Source organism: Candoia aspera, chromosome 3 (assembly GCF_035149785.1).
Source record: "Candoia aspera isolate rCanAsp1 chromosome 3, rCanAsp1.hap2, whole genome shotgun sequence".
Classification (NCBI taxonomy): Eukaryota; Metazoa; Chordata; class Lepidosauria; order Squamata; family Boidae; genus Candoia; species Candoia aspera.
Window position 1 is genome coordinate 74,084,214 of NC_086155.1, and position 15,121 is coordinate 74,099,334.

The window sequence follows — 15,121 nt, forward strand, 5'->3', positions numbered from 1 at the left end:
CTCACATATGCACTTTTAATGTAAATTTTTGCCAGATATTCATGTATATCTACCCAGTATTAAGTCAATAAATATTTTGAGAAAAGGAAATCAGTGACAGTGCAGGAGGCAGGGAAGGCATTTCATTTCCAGGGAATGAGTGCACAGAGCAAAGAAATAAGGATGTGCAGCAGATTTAGCAAGGCAAATTGAATGGAAGATCTCTAACTAATTTTCCCCTCTAAATAGGCACTATGTTCTTCCTTTAACTTGAGAGCCTGATACAGGAACAAGAAGAATGTTTCTTCTTTCTTTTCAATGGATGTTGTCTACAACAGTGAAATGAAGATGAATTAATATGACCCTGTGGTCATGATCTGTTGTATGCCTGCCTGAAAACGGTCTTGCATATGTTGTCAACAACTGCAAGGTTCCAATGATGTTTGAAGAAAATATAAAATGATTAGAGCAACAAACACTTCAGCTCCTAAGAGAGGAGAAAGGTTGATTAAAGCAAACAAGTATGGACCATAGGAAAGAAATCGTAAGGGAAGTGAATCTAAGGAACATCCCAGCAGAAAAGAATGGCAACCAAAAAAGTTTGTAGAAGTGATGTACCACTGCAACTCAGAAACTACTCTGAGGCCCTTACCAAAGAAACAGGGGAAGAAGAAGACACATTGTTGAACACGAAGGTAGGTCCCTAAAGAACAGAGGAGATGCACCTGTTCTGGCAAGAAGACAAAGGGAAGAGTTGCAGTAGTTCATGATTCACTATTACAAGGCCATATGTCAACTGGACTCATGGCCCATGAAGAGTGTTGACTGCCAGAGCAAGGATTAGGGATACCATAAAACAGCTTCCAAGATTTATCAAGCCCACTAACAATTAATCTTTCTGATAATACATGTAGCAAAAAATGATATTGCCAAGAGCAGTTACACAATGAATTTTCAACATTTAGGAAGGACACTCTAGCACTTAGATGGTATTCTTATCCATTCTTCTAATGTATAGAAAAGGACCAGAAAGAGAAAGAACATTGCAAGCAAATGATTAGCTTCATAAATGGTGGCAATGGTAAGATCAATTTATAGGACCATGATACGACTTTTCTAAATGATGGGTTGCTAGTAAAAAATTGGTAGCACCTACAAAAACTGGTTGAAATGTATTTGGCAACACATGGCAAGCTTGATCAGAAACGCTTTAAACAAATTGGAGATGAAACCTTGAAATAAGAATCTCAAGTAAACACTAAAAGGAAATGGGGATGTTGCTGTAATTAGTCCTATTAAACCACTTCATTCAGAATAAGAAAGAACATTGGCTCATAAAATAATCACATTAATTGTCTATAAACTAATTCTGACATTGGAAATAAACAACATGAGGGCAAGATAGAGAATAATAAATATTAGAGGAAGGCCATTTCTGATTAAATGTTAAAAGAAAAATCATAACTGTAAGACAGGCTGATAGTGGTACCAATTATCCAAGGCTGCTTGAGGGCTTCCCTTCACTGTATATGCTCATGCAGGGGCTTGTCATCATGTGTTAGGGATGCTTTAACTTGGATTCCTGCATGGAGCTGGCCTTGGACTCAGTAACCTAAATGGCCTCTTCCAGTGTATGCTGCTCTAACATACCACTTGTGATCTTTTCGCCAAATCACCAAGGTAGTAAAAATGTTTCACGTGCACTGATAAATCCAAAACCATACAGTGAGGGTGGATAATACTATTGATAGGAATCCTCTCTCTCCTTGGGTGATAGGTTTTGTTCACCATTCTTGTTTCAGTCTTGTATCTACAGACTTCAGTTGACTCCTCCACACACAATCACTAAGTGTAGCCAAACACAAAGGAAGTCCTGAAACTGGAAGCCATTGTACAGTGATTAGGAAGCTTGTTGCTGAATATTTTCAATTAATTAATCAGTCTAAGTAGCATGCTGGTTATGCATCTCTTAATTATCTCTTTCAAATACAGTGATGACACAAAATTACAACAGACAGAATTTTGGGCAGAGATGTTCACTGTTTCCTGTCACTCTCAGTCTGAAACTAAGTAATATAAATCTAGGACTTCTAGAACTGCACTGAAAAATCCAGATCAGTGTTTCTCAACCTTGGCAACTTTAAGATGTGTGGACTTCAACTCCCAGAATTCCCCAGCCAGCCTTGAATTCCCCTTGCTGGCTGGGGAATTCTGGGAGTTCAAGTCCACACATCTTAAAGTTGCCAAGGTTGAAAAACACTGATCCAGACAAACACTAGAGGCTAGCAAAGAGTTAAGAGTGTTCTGTATCTCTTTTCTGTCTTCTAGTGGTCATCAAGAGTTTTGCAGCCCAGATCTGATAGCCGTAATAAATCAGTGCTATTCTATTTTTCACCAAATCTTTCTGAATAAATGGGCTTTATACATCCCTTTATTCTCCCATAGCAAGACCTGGCCCATATTTTGCATTATTGTATTCATATTATGGACCTCAGTTACGATTTCCTTTAGGCAACCAGATACCATGCAAAATAAGAATATGTTATGCATCATGTCTCATACCCCTCGCTTGCTTTCTTCCTGATGACATTTACACTAGGCATATTATCTAGAATATTCTGCTAAAATGGGGATCTATTATGAGTTATATATTTTTCTTCATCTGCTCCATTTTTCATACAAGCAAATATGTCAGAGATGGAAGATTTTCAAAACTGCACCTGGGATTTTGACTGCCAATTGAAATATGGCATGAATCCAGTAAAGGACTATGGGCGAAACTCCAAATCCTTTGATGTACACTTATTGCCAGATGAACAGCGCAGATGTTTTTTTATTGTGGTTGTTGCTTTCTTACCACTTCTTTTTAAGCCTTATTATTTGAACTGAACATTTTGTGGATTGTTTAAATACTTTAACTAAATTCAGTTTTATTATTCTTGTTCCTTTCACATTCTGTACTTTTCTTATCTAAGAGAACTGATTTTATGAGAATCGTTTCAATCTCCTCATTTAAAATACTTTCTAAAACATTTTTGAAATTTATTCTACTATATAAGTAAAGGATTATGTGAAGGAACTATTGTGTAATTTTATGAACTCTTAGAACTGCTAATAAGTAATGCATCCATTTCATTTTTGGCGAGATTACTGGATTCCATGCCAATATATTTTCCATAGCAATGTAAGACAGAAAGATAAAAGCTCTTCTTTTTCCAAACTGTGTTTGGGATTCTGTGTTACAGTTCTCAAAAAGTCCAGCCTACTTAATTATAAGCTTTTGAAATCTGATAAACTCACTGAATTGACTTCAATGTCCAAAAAAAATTGGGGTGGGGGGAGAGATGCAAGATATTGATTGGAAATGAAATGTGTATTTTAAGCAATACTGTTTAGCAGAAATAATGTCTTTCAGAAGCATTTCTGACCTCTGTACATCAATTTCAAGTGGATTATTGCATTTATGAGAAGTGAAAAACTGATCGCTGCAAGCCAGGAATTGGAGAATTTCTGTCAAAAAAAAAAAGGCATGCTGTTTCCTGGATATTCTTTATAAATACTTAACTAGGATAATTCCCATAGGAGATGAATCCAGTGTTTCTTATGAGGTATCACACCAATAATAGCCCCGATGGATGAAATTCTACTTCTTGGATGTCAACTGGAGCAAACTTTGAATTTAGAAATTCCAGAGGCATTGGGAGTGATGGAGATTTCTGTGTTTCTCACATTTTTGCTCCCCTGACTCCATCTCATTGCTTTTCTAGTAAATATTGTTGTTAGTTGCCGTTGAGTCATTTATGACTCATGGCGACCCTATGTATAACAAAACGAAATGCTGTTCAGTCTTGCGCTGTATGCCTGACTGTTCCAATGTCTGCATTCCATCACACTGAAGATCTTCCTCTTTTCCGCTGGCCCTCGACTTTACCAAACATGATGTCCTTTTCAAGCGATCAGTCTTTCCTGACAATGTGCCCAAAGTATGAGAGTCTAAGCCTAGTTATCTTCACCTCTAGGGAACATTCTGGTTGTATTTCTTCTAAAACTGATTTGTTGTTCTTCTGGCAGTCCATGGTATTTTCAATAATCTTTGCCAACACCACAATTTGAATGCATCAATTCTTCTATCTTCCTTTTTTAATGTCCAACTTTCACAGGCATATGTGGCAATTGAGAAGACCATGGCATGAGTCAGATGCACCTTTGTTTTTAAACTGATGTCTTTACTTCTGAAAACTTTAGATAGGTCTTTGATGGCAGATTTTCCCAGTGCGATACGTTGTTTGAGTTCTTGATTACTACTTCCCTTGGCATTGATTGTTGATCTGAGTAGACTGAAATTGTTGACGACTTCAATTTCTTCTCCATTTATTGCGACAATAGAGTAGGCAAAGTAACTACTGAAGGCAGTTTTAAAATACAGCATTTTAACACATAACTAAAAATGAACAGCAGTGCTGCTTCTGAGGTCATACAAGCTCAAATTAAAGATAGTATCCTGGTTCTAAACAGTGCTAAAAACATACAAGGACTTGGTAAACAGAGTTCAATTTGCATGGAAGACAGATAAAAGAAATATGTAAGTATGCAAAAATCATTATTAGGAAGGCTATTTTGTTTGGTATTACAGATCACATAGGATAGAAAAGAGTTCTCCCTTTGGTAGGCAGAGGCCAAAATAAATGCACATATTTTGCACTTATGATGTATGTGGTGGGGGAGGAGTAAATTATAAATACCATCAGCTTCAGATTAATCATGAATGTCAATGTCAATTAATCAATGTTACTAATATGCAAATAATCAGCCTAGAAAAAGATTCAGTTTCTCTACAGAACATTTTTAGAAGTAACTTTATTTTAGCTCTTATTCCTACATACGATACTCGGTATGAGCATTAATATATTTTAAATAAAGTATGAATTTTCCAGGCCTCAGAACATTGTTTCCTTATGATGAAGAGCTTTGGTTTCTCATTCATTTTTTAATAACTTGGGTGCTTGTTTCCTTTAACACCTGCTTTTTGGATCATATTTTTGCTCTGCATGGTTAATACGTAAGATAGCAGGATTCCTGTGAAAAGGTCATTAACTCAGTCATGCTCTTTTTATTTTCCTTGACTGAAAACCCCACAATAATACTCAGCAAATATAACTACAGCAATAGTTGATTACAGTACAGTCTAAGGTTTCTAAGCAATTACATGAAAAAGGCGTAAAAGATCCCCTATGGTTTAGAAATCCTTTATCAGTCACTCATGATATTTGAGAAACCGTGTGCTAAAATAGTGAACAGGATAGGCAGGGTGTCTGAAGTGTAAGGTAAAACAGGTCAAGATGGTAGCCACAAGAGTGTAATTGAAGTGCTGCCTGTTTTTTATATGTATCACACATGCAACACACAAAAATACAGGTGGATCTTTGATCACACTGTTGTGCCTGCCATATTAATTTTTTTGACTACACCCTATGGACACTCCTGGTGTTGGACTTGCAGCTAAGCTAGATGTTACCCCTAGGTCCCCAATCTATGATTTTTATTTTGTTTTGTAGCAGATTAAGCAATGAATACTTCTTACCAATGCAGACGAGAGAGCAAGGTGCTGTTTGGAAGAATTTAATCTCTTTCGCCACTGTCCATGCAGGTCAGAGTAATCATCCCCATAGGGAAAGCAATACACAGGATCTGCTGCAGGGCAAGTTGGAAGAGACTGTTCTCCTTAAGGACTAGTGCAGGATAGCTTTTGTGGGATTTAATTTAATTTAATTTAATGTATTAGACTTGTTATGGCCACCCCTTCCAGAAGACTCTGGGTGGCTTACCAAAAAAAAATGTCAAAACAATTAAAACAGTTAAACCACATAAACAGGCAGCCTGGACTAAAACAGCTACAACCATAAACAGTACAAAAATACAACAGGGCCCCGCCAATACATAGCAACCACAATCAAGTCCAGGCCTGGGGACAGAGCATTGCTTCTCTTCCTTTATATTTCAGAATCATTCAAGGATTAATGGACACAAACCAGGGATATGAGAATGGTTAGAAACTGCCATAGAGCCCTTTGCATCTCATGAACTATCACTATGAACTTTCAGTGAGGATAAATTATTCTTCCTAACAGACAAGAAACTGGAAAAATAGAAAAAGGCTGCGGTTCCCTGGGGTTCCAAACAACTCCACTGAGTTCAAGTTCACTTGGATGGATCTCTGAAAGACAGCTTCAGGATTCCATTTGGTGCCTCAGTTGCAGCTCAGTTGGGTTGAAGATCTCCCTCTTTCTTCTGGATCAGCAGCCAGAGATAGGGCTTCCTATCATGGCTTTGGGTCAGATAATATTTCCTTTTTGCCCAAAGAGGAAACCCTCTCCCAAATAAATTAGTTTTGCTTAATATTTTCTAAATCAACTGTCTTGATTTAGAACTCCTTCATTCAAATGCGCAGATTGCTCATGATTTTGATTTGGACAAGTATGTGTTTGCTTTCCCTTGCAGCTTGTGGTTAGTTTACTAGTCTGGGACAGTGTACAAAAGTATGTTCTTTTATTTTCTGAACTTTGGGTAAGCTTTCATCTGAATTGAACAAAAATCTTTGAGAGCCAGTTTGGTCTAGTGGTTAAGGTGCTGGGCTAGAAACCAGGAGTCTGTGTGTTCTAGTCCCACCTTAGGCCTGAAAGCTGGCTGGGTGACCTTGGGCCAGTCACTTTATCTCAGCCCAACTCGGTGCAATGTAGACTAGCCTCCTCATGGTGCACCCCAGGCAACTTGACTTGTCACAGCTAAATAGTCTATACATCTGGCTGCTGGACCTCACAAGGATTTCCGAGCAAGAAAAAGCAGTATGAACACTAAACTGCTATGCCATACGATTAAAAAAAAAAATCTCTGAGGAAACAGTGGATGTATGTTCCTGTCTTATGGGATCAAATTGTGTAAAAGTCCCTCAAGTGGGGGAGATGGGCGGTAATAAAAATATGACCAATAAAATAAAAGGCCACTTGGGTTCATCTGATTCTCTGCCTTTCTGATGAGGATTTCATAATCTATACATCACATCCATGATCCATGAGATAGCTTGCTTTAATTATAGCTACTTATCTTTTTTTCCTTCTTTGATTTAATGGTAGTGAATGCTCAAGACAATGAAGACCATGTTCCTCTCCACTTCTGCTCTCGATTTGGACATCATGATATTGTCAGGTTCTTGCTCCAAAGTAATTTTGAAGTCCAGTCCCATGTGGTTAACATCTATGGGGACACCCCACTTCACCTGTGAGTAACGAGCAATCCAGGGCTTTTTTCCCCTTAGCCTGCACTGATTTCCACTTTCCTTACTAAAAGCAATGTGTTGATATTTTTCTCCCCAGGGCTTGCTACAATGGAAAATTTGAAGTTGTAAAGGAGTTAATTCAGCTTTCAGGAACAGAAAGTCTCACTAAGGAGAATATATTTAGTGAAACTGCCTTTCATAGGTACTCTGTTTTATGTTTGAGTTTTCCCTTTCTCCAACTCAAAAAAGTTACTGGATTATTCTGTCACTGAGAGACTTTATTTGTTACTCGAAATGTTACTGGAAATGCCTGGCAACCTTAATTTTACCTCCTTTTCCTGTGATGCTCACCTTGTCTCATTCCCAGGCCTTGATTTATGTCTTATATTACTGTTTTTCTTCCCCCCCCCCAATAATTTTATTGAGGATTATATTAAGTTAGACCAGCTGGGTTAGACCATCTGCCATTTGAATTTTACTTCTATTTATAATTTATTGTTTACTTGTAATTGTATTTTTAGATATCGTATTTCTATATATTGTAATTGTATCGTATATTTATTGTTTTACTGATTATTTTGTTGTAAACCACCCAGAGTCCCTCTGGTGGGAAGAGATGGTGGTGACATGTTTGACAAACAAACAAATAAATAAATATTAAATAAATAAAACTAATACAACAACATAATACAGAATATATATATAAACAAAAAGAAACAAAACAAAAGAAAAAGAAAAAACAAAACAAAAAGAAAAAAGGAAGAAAAAGTCGAAAAATAAACTTCCCCCTTCATCCCCAGCAAGTATAGTCAACATTAACAACTTATCACTGTCTCTTAAAATACAACCAAATATTTCTTCATTCCATACCTCACCCTATTTTCTATAAGCCCATCTCTAAATCTTCAGATCTCCTTATTAATCAGCAAAAGTCCAGTAAGGGTTATCAGAAGTAACAACTTAAATATTTGTATGTCCATTTCTATTTAAACAAATTCCCTCTAATCCGTGGGTCCCCAATCCCTGGGCCACAGACTGGTACCAGTCCGTGGCCTGTCAGGAACCAGGCCACACAGCAGGAGGTGAGCGGTGGGTGAGCGAGCGAATTTACAGCCTGAGTATTTACAGCCGCTCCCCATTGCTCGCATTACCGCCTGAGCTCCGCCTCCTGTCAGAGAAAGCAAGCCCATTGGCTGCTATCTCCAAACGGCGCGAAGAAAAAAGAATAAAAGGTTGGGAAAAAGAGGAAGCGCTTGAATCATCCCGAAACCATCCCACCCCCCTGCCCTGTCCGTGGAAAAATTGTCTTCCACGAAACTGGTCCCTGGTGCCATAAAGGTTGGGAACCGCTGCTCTAATCCCTCTCTTCAAATAATCAAAATCCAATCCCAATTGAAAAAAAGAACAATTAAACATTACCAAAACTAAGCATCATCATCCAGTCCCATTCAAAAAAATAGTAATCCATTATCTATATATAAAAAATAACATAAGTATTACAAATTAATCCATTACACCCAATTAAACACTGCCAAAAATAATTATCATCCATTCCCAGTTAAAAAAAAAACATTAGGCATCACCAGAAATAGCAATCCATTATTTTAGCCATGATCAAATAAACCAATTGTGTATTTTTTCTTCTTTCTCCAAGTGATCTTTAAGTCCCACAAACAAAGTTTTAACATCTGCTTTCTCGTGCTCTCTCTGTCTCTTCTCTCAAAACTCATGTCATCTTTATCAAAGTCCTCTTGGAATTCCCATATAGTAACTCTAGTAAATCCCTTATATTCCAATATAAGAAACAATCCACATCGCTCTTTTGATTTATTATTTGTATATTTTTAAAAACATTTCAAGTCATCATCCAGTTCCATTTGTAAATCCAATATTTCCATCTCTTTCTTGTGAGTTGTAATTTTTAAATCCACCTTAAAGTCCATTTCAGTTTTATTCAGTGGGGCTTGTTCCTCTTCAATAACACCTTTTGATTCTATTATGGAGTTAAATAGCTGGAAAACCTCTTGGACCCAAACAACATTTCTTTTAAAGTAGCCACCTGGTGCCCTCTAGTGTCCAACCTTCAAAGTCTCCTTATCAGCTCAAACAATAAACAAAACAACTTTTCCCAGGAGAGAGGATCCTTTTAATTAACTTCAAAGTGTTTTAATTCAAATTGATCTGAACCCTTAATCCATTTAAAAACTTTCCAAAATCAACACTATAATTATCCTTTTGCTGTGTATTCCAACAGAAAGAATTCTTACAAAACTTTAAATTTTCTTCCTGGATGGGTTGAAGAGAAACTCACCCAGTGATTATCAAACTGGTGGTTCTGCAGGTTTTTCAATCTTAACAAACAACAAGGGGAAAAAAATCCAAAGTGATGAAAAAGATGAGGTTTGGTTGGACTTTAAGTCCATAAAAGGCTATATTAATGGCTCTGAGCCCAGTGGAATCCCTCGACTCCCAGCTGATTGCAAGAAAACCCAAAAACATCTGTTTTTGCTGTCTACTCACAAACAAACAAACAAAAGCTGTCCAGAGTACATATGCGTAATCACAAGATCTTTCCTTGATCCAGAGAGAATTTTCAGCAGTCCGGATCCAGCATCCAGCTGCCTTTTTAGCTGTAGTGCCTCCTGCGATCTGTGGAACATCAGTTCACCATTCCTCAGCGGAAGTGACTCCCCTTATATTACTGTTTTCCATGCTGCAAAACATCCTACAGTTACAAAACACATCTGGTGAGTCTCAGGACAAGGCATATTTGTACTAAGTATCACTAGTGAGGAAAAACTCTGGGTGGCCAGAGCTATAAAGCAAATACAAATACAATATCCAGAAATTAAAGGCAAAACCAGAATTAATTTGTGCAAACCAAATATGTAACATGTTTCCTCCTACATACTAAAAACTTTAATTTGAGAAACAGGACTTAACCGCATTAGAATTGTATCATCAACAATACACAGAAGCTCTGAATGTCTTCGTATTTTTAAAAACTTTATATCCTTACTGTTTTTTTTAAGAGTTCACTGGCTTGTATTGAAACATAATTGTAATATAAATAATAAAATCTGGTAAAACTATGCAAAACTCAGATGATAATAGTTGTCTCTTCAAAGAGGTGCTTCTTTCAGTCAATGTTTTTGCATACATCGCACAGCAGAGGCATTTGGGAGTAAGGATTGTCTTACTTAATGTAAATTTTGTGAATCACCATATAGGAAGAGGCATACACACACACACACACACATACACAAGATTTCTCTGTACATCTAGGCTTCCGGATGTAATGCACCAAATTTTCTCTGCTCTGCAGATCATGGGGGGCATTAAGGCTGAAAAGAGAACTGGATGCGGGATCTGGACTGCTGAAATTCTCTCTGGATCAAAGAGAGATCTTGAGATTACCCATATGTACTCCGGACAGCTGTATTTTGTGAGTAGACAGCAGAAATCAACCCACTTACAATCAGCTGGGAGTCGTGGGTTCCATCATCCTCTGAGCTGTTAATGCAGCCTTATGAGGACTCAAGGATTGACCAAACCTCATCTTTTAAATCATTTCGGAGTTTTATTTTTTATTGTTTCTTTGAGATTGAAAAAACTTCAGAACCGCAAGTTTATAATCCACTGGGTGAGATTATCTTCAATCCATTTAAAAGGAAAGGAAATTACGTGTTTCCAGCTTGGTAATATCCTTATTTTTTGCAATATACAGCAAAAGGATGATCATAATGTTGCTTTTTGGAAAGTTTTTAAATGCTAAGGGCTTGGAAGAAATTGATTTCTAGAAAGACTTTGATCTTAATTAGAAAGATCCTCTCGTGTGGGAATATCTCTCTTGCTTACATTCCAAGCTGATATTAAGACCTTGAAGGTTTATCATTAGAGGGCACCAGATGGCGACTTTAAAGGAAACATTTTTTTAAACTGGCTCAGGAAGTGCTTGGGTTATTTAACTCTATACTGGAACCAGAAGTTGTTGCTGAAGAGAAACAAGTGCCTTTGAAGATAACCAAAAAGGACTTTAAGGTAGACTTAAAATTTATAACCTATAAGATAGAGATGGAAATATTGGATTTACAAATGTAATTGGATGATTATTTAAAAATGTAAAAGGACATACAAATAATGTATCAAAAGTGTGTGGTGAACAACCCTCTTAAATTGGAATGTAAGAGATCTTCTAGAGTTACTACATGGAAATTACAAATGGATTTGGATAAAGATGACACACGCATCGAGAGAAAAGACAAGGATACTAGAAGAAAGCAGAAATTAGAACTTTATTTATGGGACTTAAGGATTGTTGGGAAGAAGAAGGAAAAAATACAAAATTGGTTTATTTGATTATGGTTATTTTATTTTTTTTAATCTGTTCAGTTGTGTCCGATTCTCAGAGACTGCCTGGACAAGTCCCTGAAGTTTTCTTGGCAAGGTTTTCAGAAGTGGTTTCCCATTGCCTTCTTCCTAGGGTTGAGAGAGACTGACTGGCCCAAGGTCACCCAGCTGGCTTTGGGCCTGAGGCAGGACTAGAAATCACAGTCTCTCGGTTTCTAGCTCAATGACCTAAGCACTACACCGAACTGTTATTTCTGGTGAGACTTAATGGTTATCTTGACTGCATAGGTTTTTTTAAAAATGTCTAATTGGGTATAATGGACTGGTTTGCAATATTTACATTATAATTTTTTATAGGTAAATGGGGGTTACAATTTCTGGTAATATTTAAAAGTCTTTAATTTTTTGGAATGTTTAATTGGGAACAGATTTTGATACTAAAGACAGGGATTAAGGGGATTTTGATTAAATGGTATATTTATGTTGTTAGGTATTTTTGTTAATTTTCATTGGAACTTTGCTGATTATTAAGGAGAGCTGAAGATTTAGAGATGAATTTATAGAAAATGGGTTGAGGTATGGAATGAAGTTATACTTGTATTTTAAGAGACAGTGATAAGTTGTTAATATTGAATATATTTGCTGGGGAGGAAGGGGGAAGTTTCTTATTCTTTCTTTTGTATTGTTTTTCTGGGAGAGATTCTGCACTTTTTAATTTTTTTAATCTATTTTTCTCTTAGATTTTTGTATTAGTTTTATCTGTTTAACATAATTCTTAATAAAATTATTGGAAAAAAAAGATTTCTCTATACATCAAAATCTTAGGTAGCTATATTTCTTATACATTATTGACTAAGTTTTTTCAATAATTGATTTGTTTTTGTTTTCAAAAAACTCTTCTAATTCATTCAGTGCATGTACCTATGGCAAGGACATAGAACTGGTGAAGTTTCTTCTTGATCAGAATGTAATGAGTCTCAATCATCAGGGTAGAGATGGACATACAGGTAAATTACTAAGGATCTGTATTGTGTTTGTGTGAGAACTCGGGAGAGAAAAATGTATAACAATGATTAGTAGAACTATTCTGTGATAGACAGGCCAATAATTAAAAGCATGAAGAGATCTTAATCTCTTCATGCTTTTTAAGATTATTAAGAGATCTTAATAATCAAACCAAAGCTTCATTTCATGCAGCATCCTGTTACCAACTTCCAGAAATACACAGATTCACAAGAAGAGCTGTTGTTGGATATAGATATAAATTATTTTAATTAACTAGAAACTTGCTCAAAAATGTATACAGTCCCCAAATAGCACTTACACGTTCTTTTTTTCTAGTTATAGAAGTGTAAGTAAGTGCTGTTCAGGGATTGCATACGTTTATGAGCAGGTTTCGCCAGATGTACATATTACTGTTTCCCCAATATAATGCATGTGCCAAAATTGTTACAGGTAGTCCTCAACTTACAACCACAACTGGGATCAGAATTTCCATCAGTAAGCAATGTGGTCATTAGTCAAAACATCACATGACTGCACTGCTTAGTGACGGCAGTTCCAATAGTCCCAGTAGTTCCAGTTGCAGTCATTATTCCAGGACAGTTCCGTCATTAGACAAGGACCTCACGCTTCTCCTGCCCGCCACACTTGTCTTCGCTTCAACTCCTCCAACCTGCCTATCTCCCCCCATCTCTGCCCTTTTGGCTGCCCTGCACTCTGTGCTTACTCCTGCTGCCCCCGCTGCCTGCAGTTAACCTTCGCCATCTTCCTGCTGCTGCTGGCCCGGGATTCAGGCGCTGGGTGAGGATGCAGCCCTGGGATGCATGTGGTTTGCATGGCAGGGCAGCAGAGCCTTATCTGCTGAAGGGACCTTTCCAGGCCCGGCCAGGGAGGAGGCAGCAGGACAGTGAGGCATGGTGCTCTCTGTCACCAGGCAAGACAGGAGAGCCACCGGCAGGTTCCCAAGTGAAGATGGAGAATGTGTTGGAAGCACTGTTTGGGTGGCAGCAGAACTGGAGGGACATAGGCCTCCCGGAGGTGCAGCACTCAGTCTGCAGTCATGTTGGAAGCACTCCTGGAAAACTGGCCTGTGGGCTTCAGTGTGGGATGGAGGTGAGCCCAGCACTAGCAGAGCCTACCCACAGGCCTGCTGCTCACTCTCAGTCCAGACTTCTTCCTGCAAAGCCGCACAAACAGCCAGCAGCTTCCAACATGCTGAAGTCCACAACTATATGGAGAACGGCGCACATGGCCTCAGGAAGAAGGCCTGGCATGGCTAGCAGCTGCCTCACATAGGTCCAGGCTGGTCACACCTGGAGCACACCTAGAGCAGAACCCCCATAATACAATGTCCCAACATTCTAAGATGATCTGCAATGGTGGTGGCTGGTGATTCCAGGAACTGCTGCATTATCTCTGGGTAAAGATCATCAATGGGCCTCCTATTGTTGGTTCTGCTGCAAATACTTTTGATATCAATAACTACTGTAACTCTCTTTGTCTGTGATAGCCTCTAGTGAACACAGTGAAATTGGAGTCAAGAGTTGCTTCTTCCTTATTACAGTTTATTAGTGAGCTTAAAATGTATCTCATTACTAGAACACTTTTGAAGATTCTAATGTTGCACAATTTTTAATACTTTCAATTGTAATACTCATTTTTATTCTGGATAAGCATGTGTTAGACACCTAGTACAACTAAGAGCAAGGTCATCTACAGTGAGGCTTAAAAAAGTAAAGGTTGTGGTACAACCTAGCAATCAAAGCCCTGTTCCTTGTTCTCCACGGGTCACAATGCATGTAAAAAGAGGTGTGGTTTGTTCACACTCCACAGATGCCCCTGACTGGATGTATATACCACATGCATTTTTAATTGTTTATAAATAGAGAAATTATAAGAAATATGCAGAATATGAAGTATATTCAGGCTGAGGAAGTATGAGTTCATTATGTTCATCTTAAAATGGAATTAAACAACTATCTCTTCATCCTGGAGTAAGCCTACCTTCTCCAGGGCAGTAGGCTAGGCTGGGAAATTAAAATGACATTTTGGTAGAAGGAAGTGTCAAGAAAACTGCATAGACGTATCCATATAATCAACAGGAATCAAGCTCAGTTAAAACAAGTCTGCCCTTCTTTTTTAAATCCTTTAAATCCATTTTATTATTGTACAGCCCTTTATATTGTTATGAAAATCTTGCTTATAACAAGGTTTGTTTCCTCCCCCTTCTTCTCTTCCAGGGTTACATTCTGCTTGCTACCATGGCCATATCCGTCTTGTCCAATTTTTACTGGACAATGGAGCTGATATGAATCTAGTAGCCTCTGACTCCAGCAGGTCCAGTGGTGAGAAAGACGAACAAACCTGTTTGATGTGGGCCTATGAAAAAGGTAGCATTATCTGGGTATTCCACTTTATGCATTAAAAAGCATTGCAGATCAGAAGAGCAGAACAGCTTAGAATCTACTGAAAATGCACCAGCTCCTGACACTAAGAGAATGCAGAAGACCAAGTATG

At 37.8% G+C, this 15,121-nt stretch overlaps 1 protein-coding gene across 1 annotated transcript in view; it reads left to right on the forward strand.

Annotated features, from left to right (window-relative positions):
- The window catches only part of TNNI3K (TNNI3 interacting kinase), a 215,711-nt gene that overhangs the window by 56,252 nt on the left and 144,338 nt on the right, over nt 1-15,121 (forward strand). The window contains exons 8-11 of the mRNA XM_063298129.1: nt 7,110-7,254; nt 7,350-7,454; nt 12,515-12,609; nt 14,845-14,994. Coding sequence (XP_063154199.1) covers nt 7,110-7,254; nt 7,350-7,454; nt 12,515-12,609; nt 14,845-14,994 — 495 coding nt within the window. The remainder of the gene's footprint in view (nt 1-7,109; nt 7,255-7,349; nt 7,455-12,514; nt 12,610-14,844; nt 14,995-15,121) is intronic.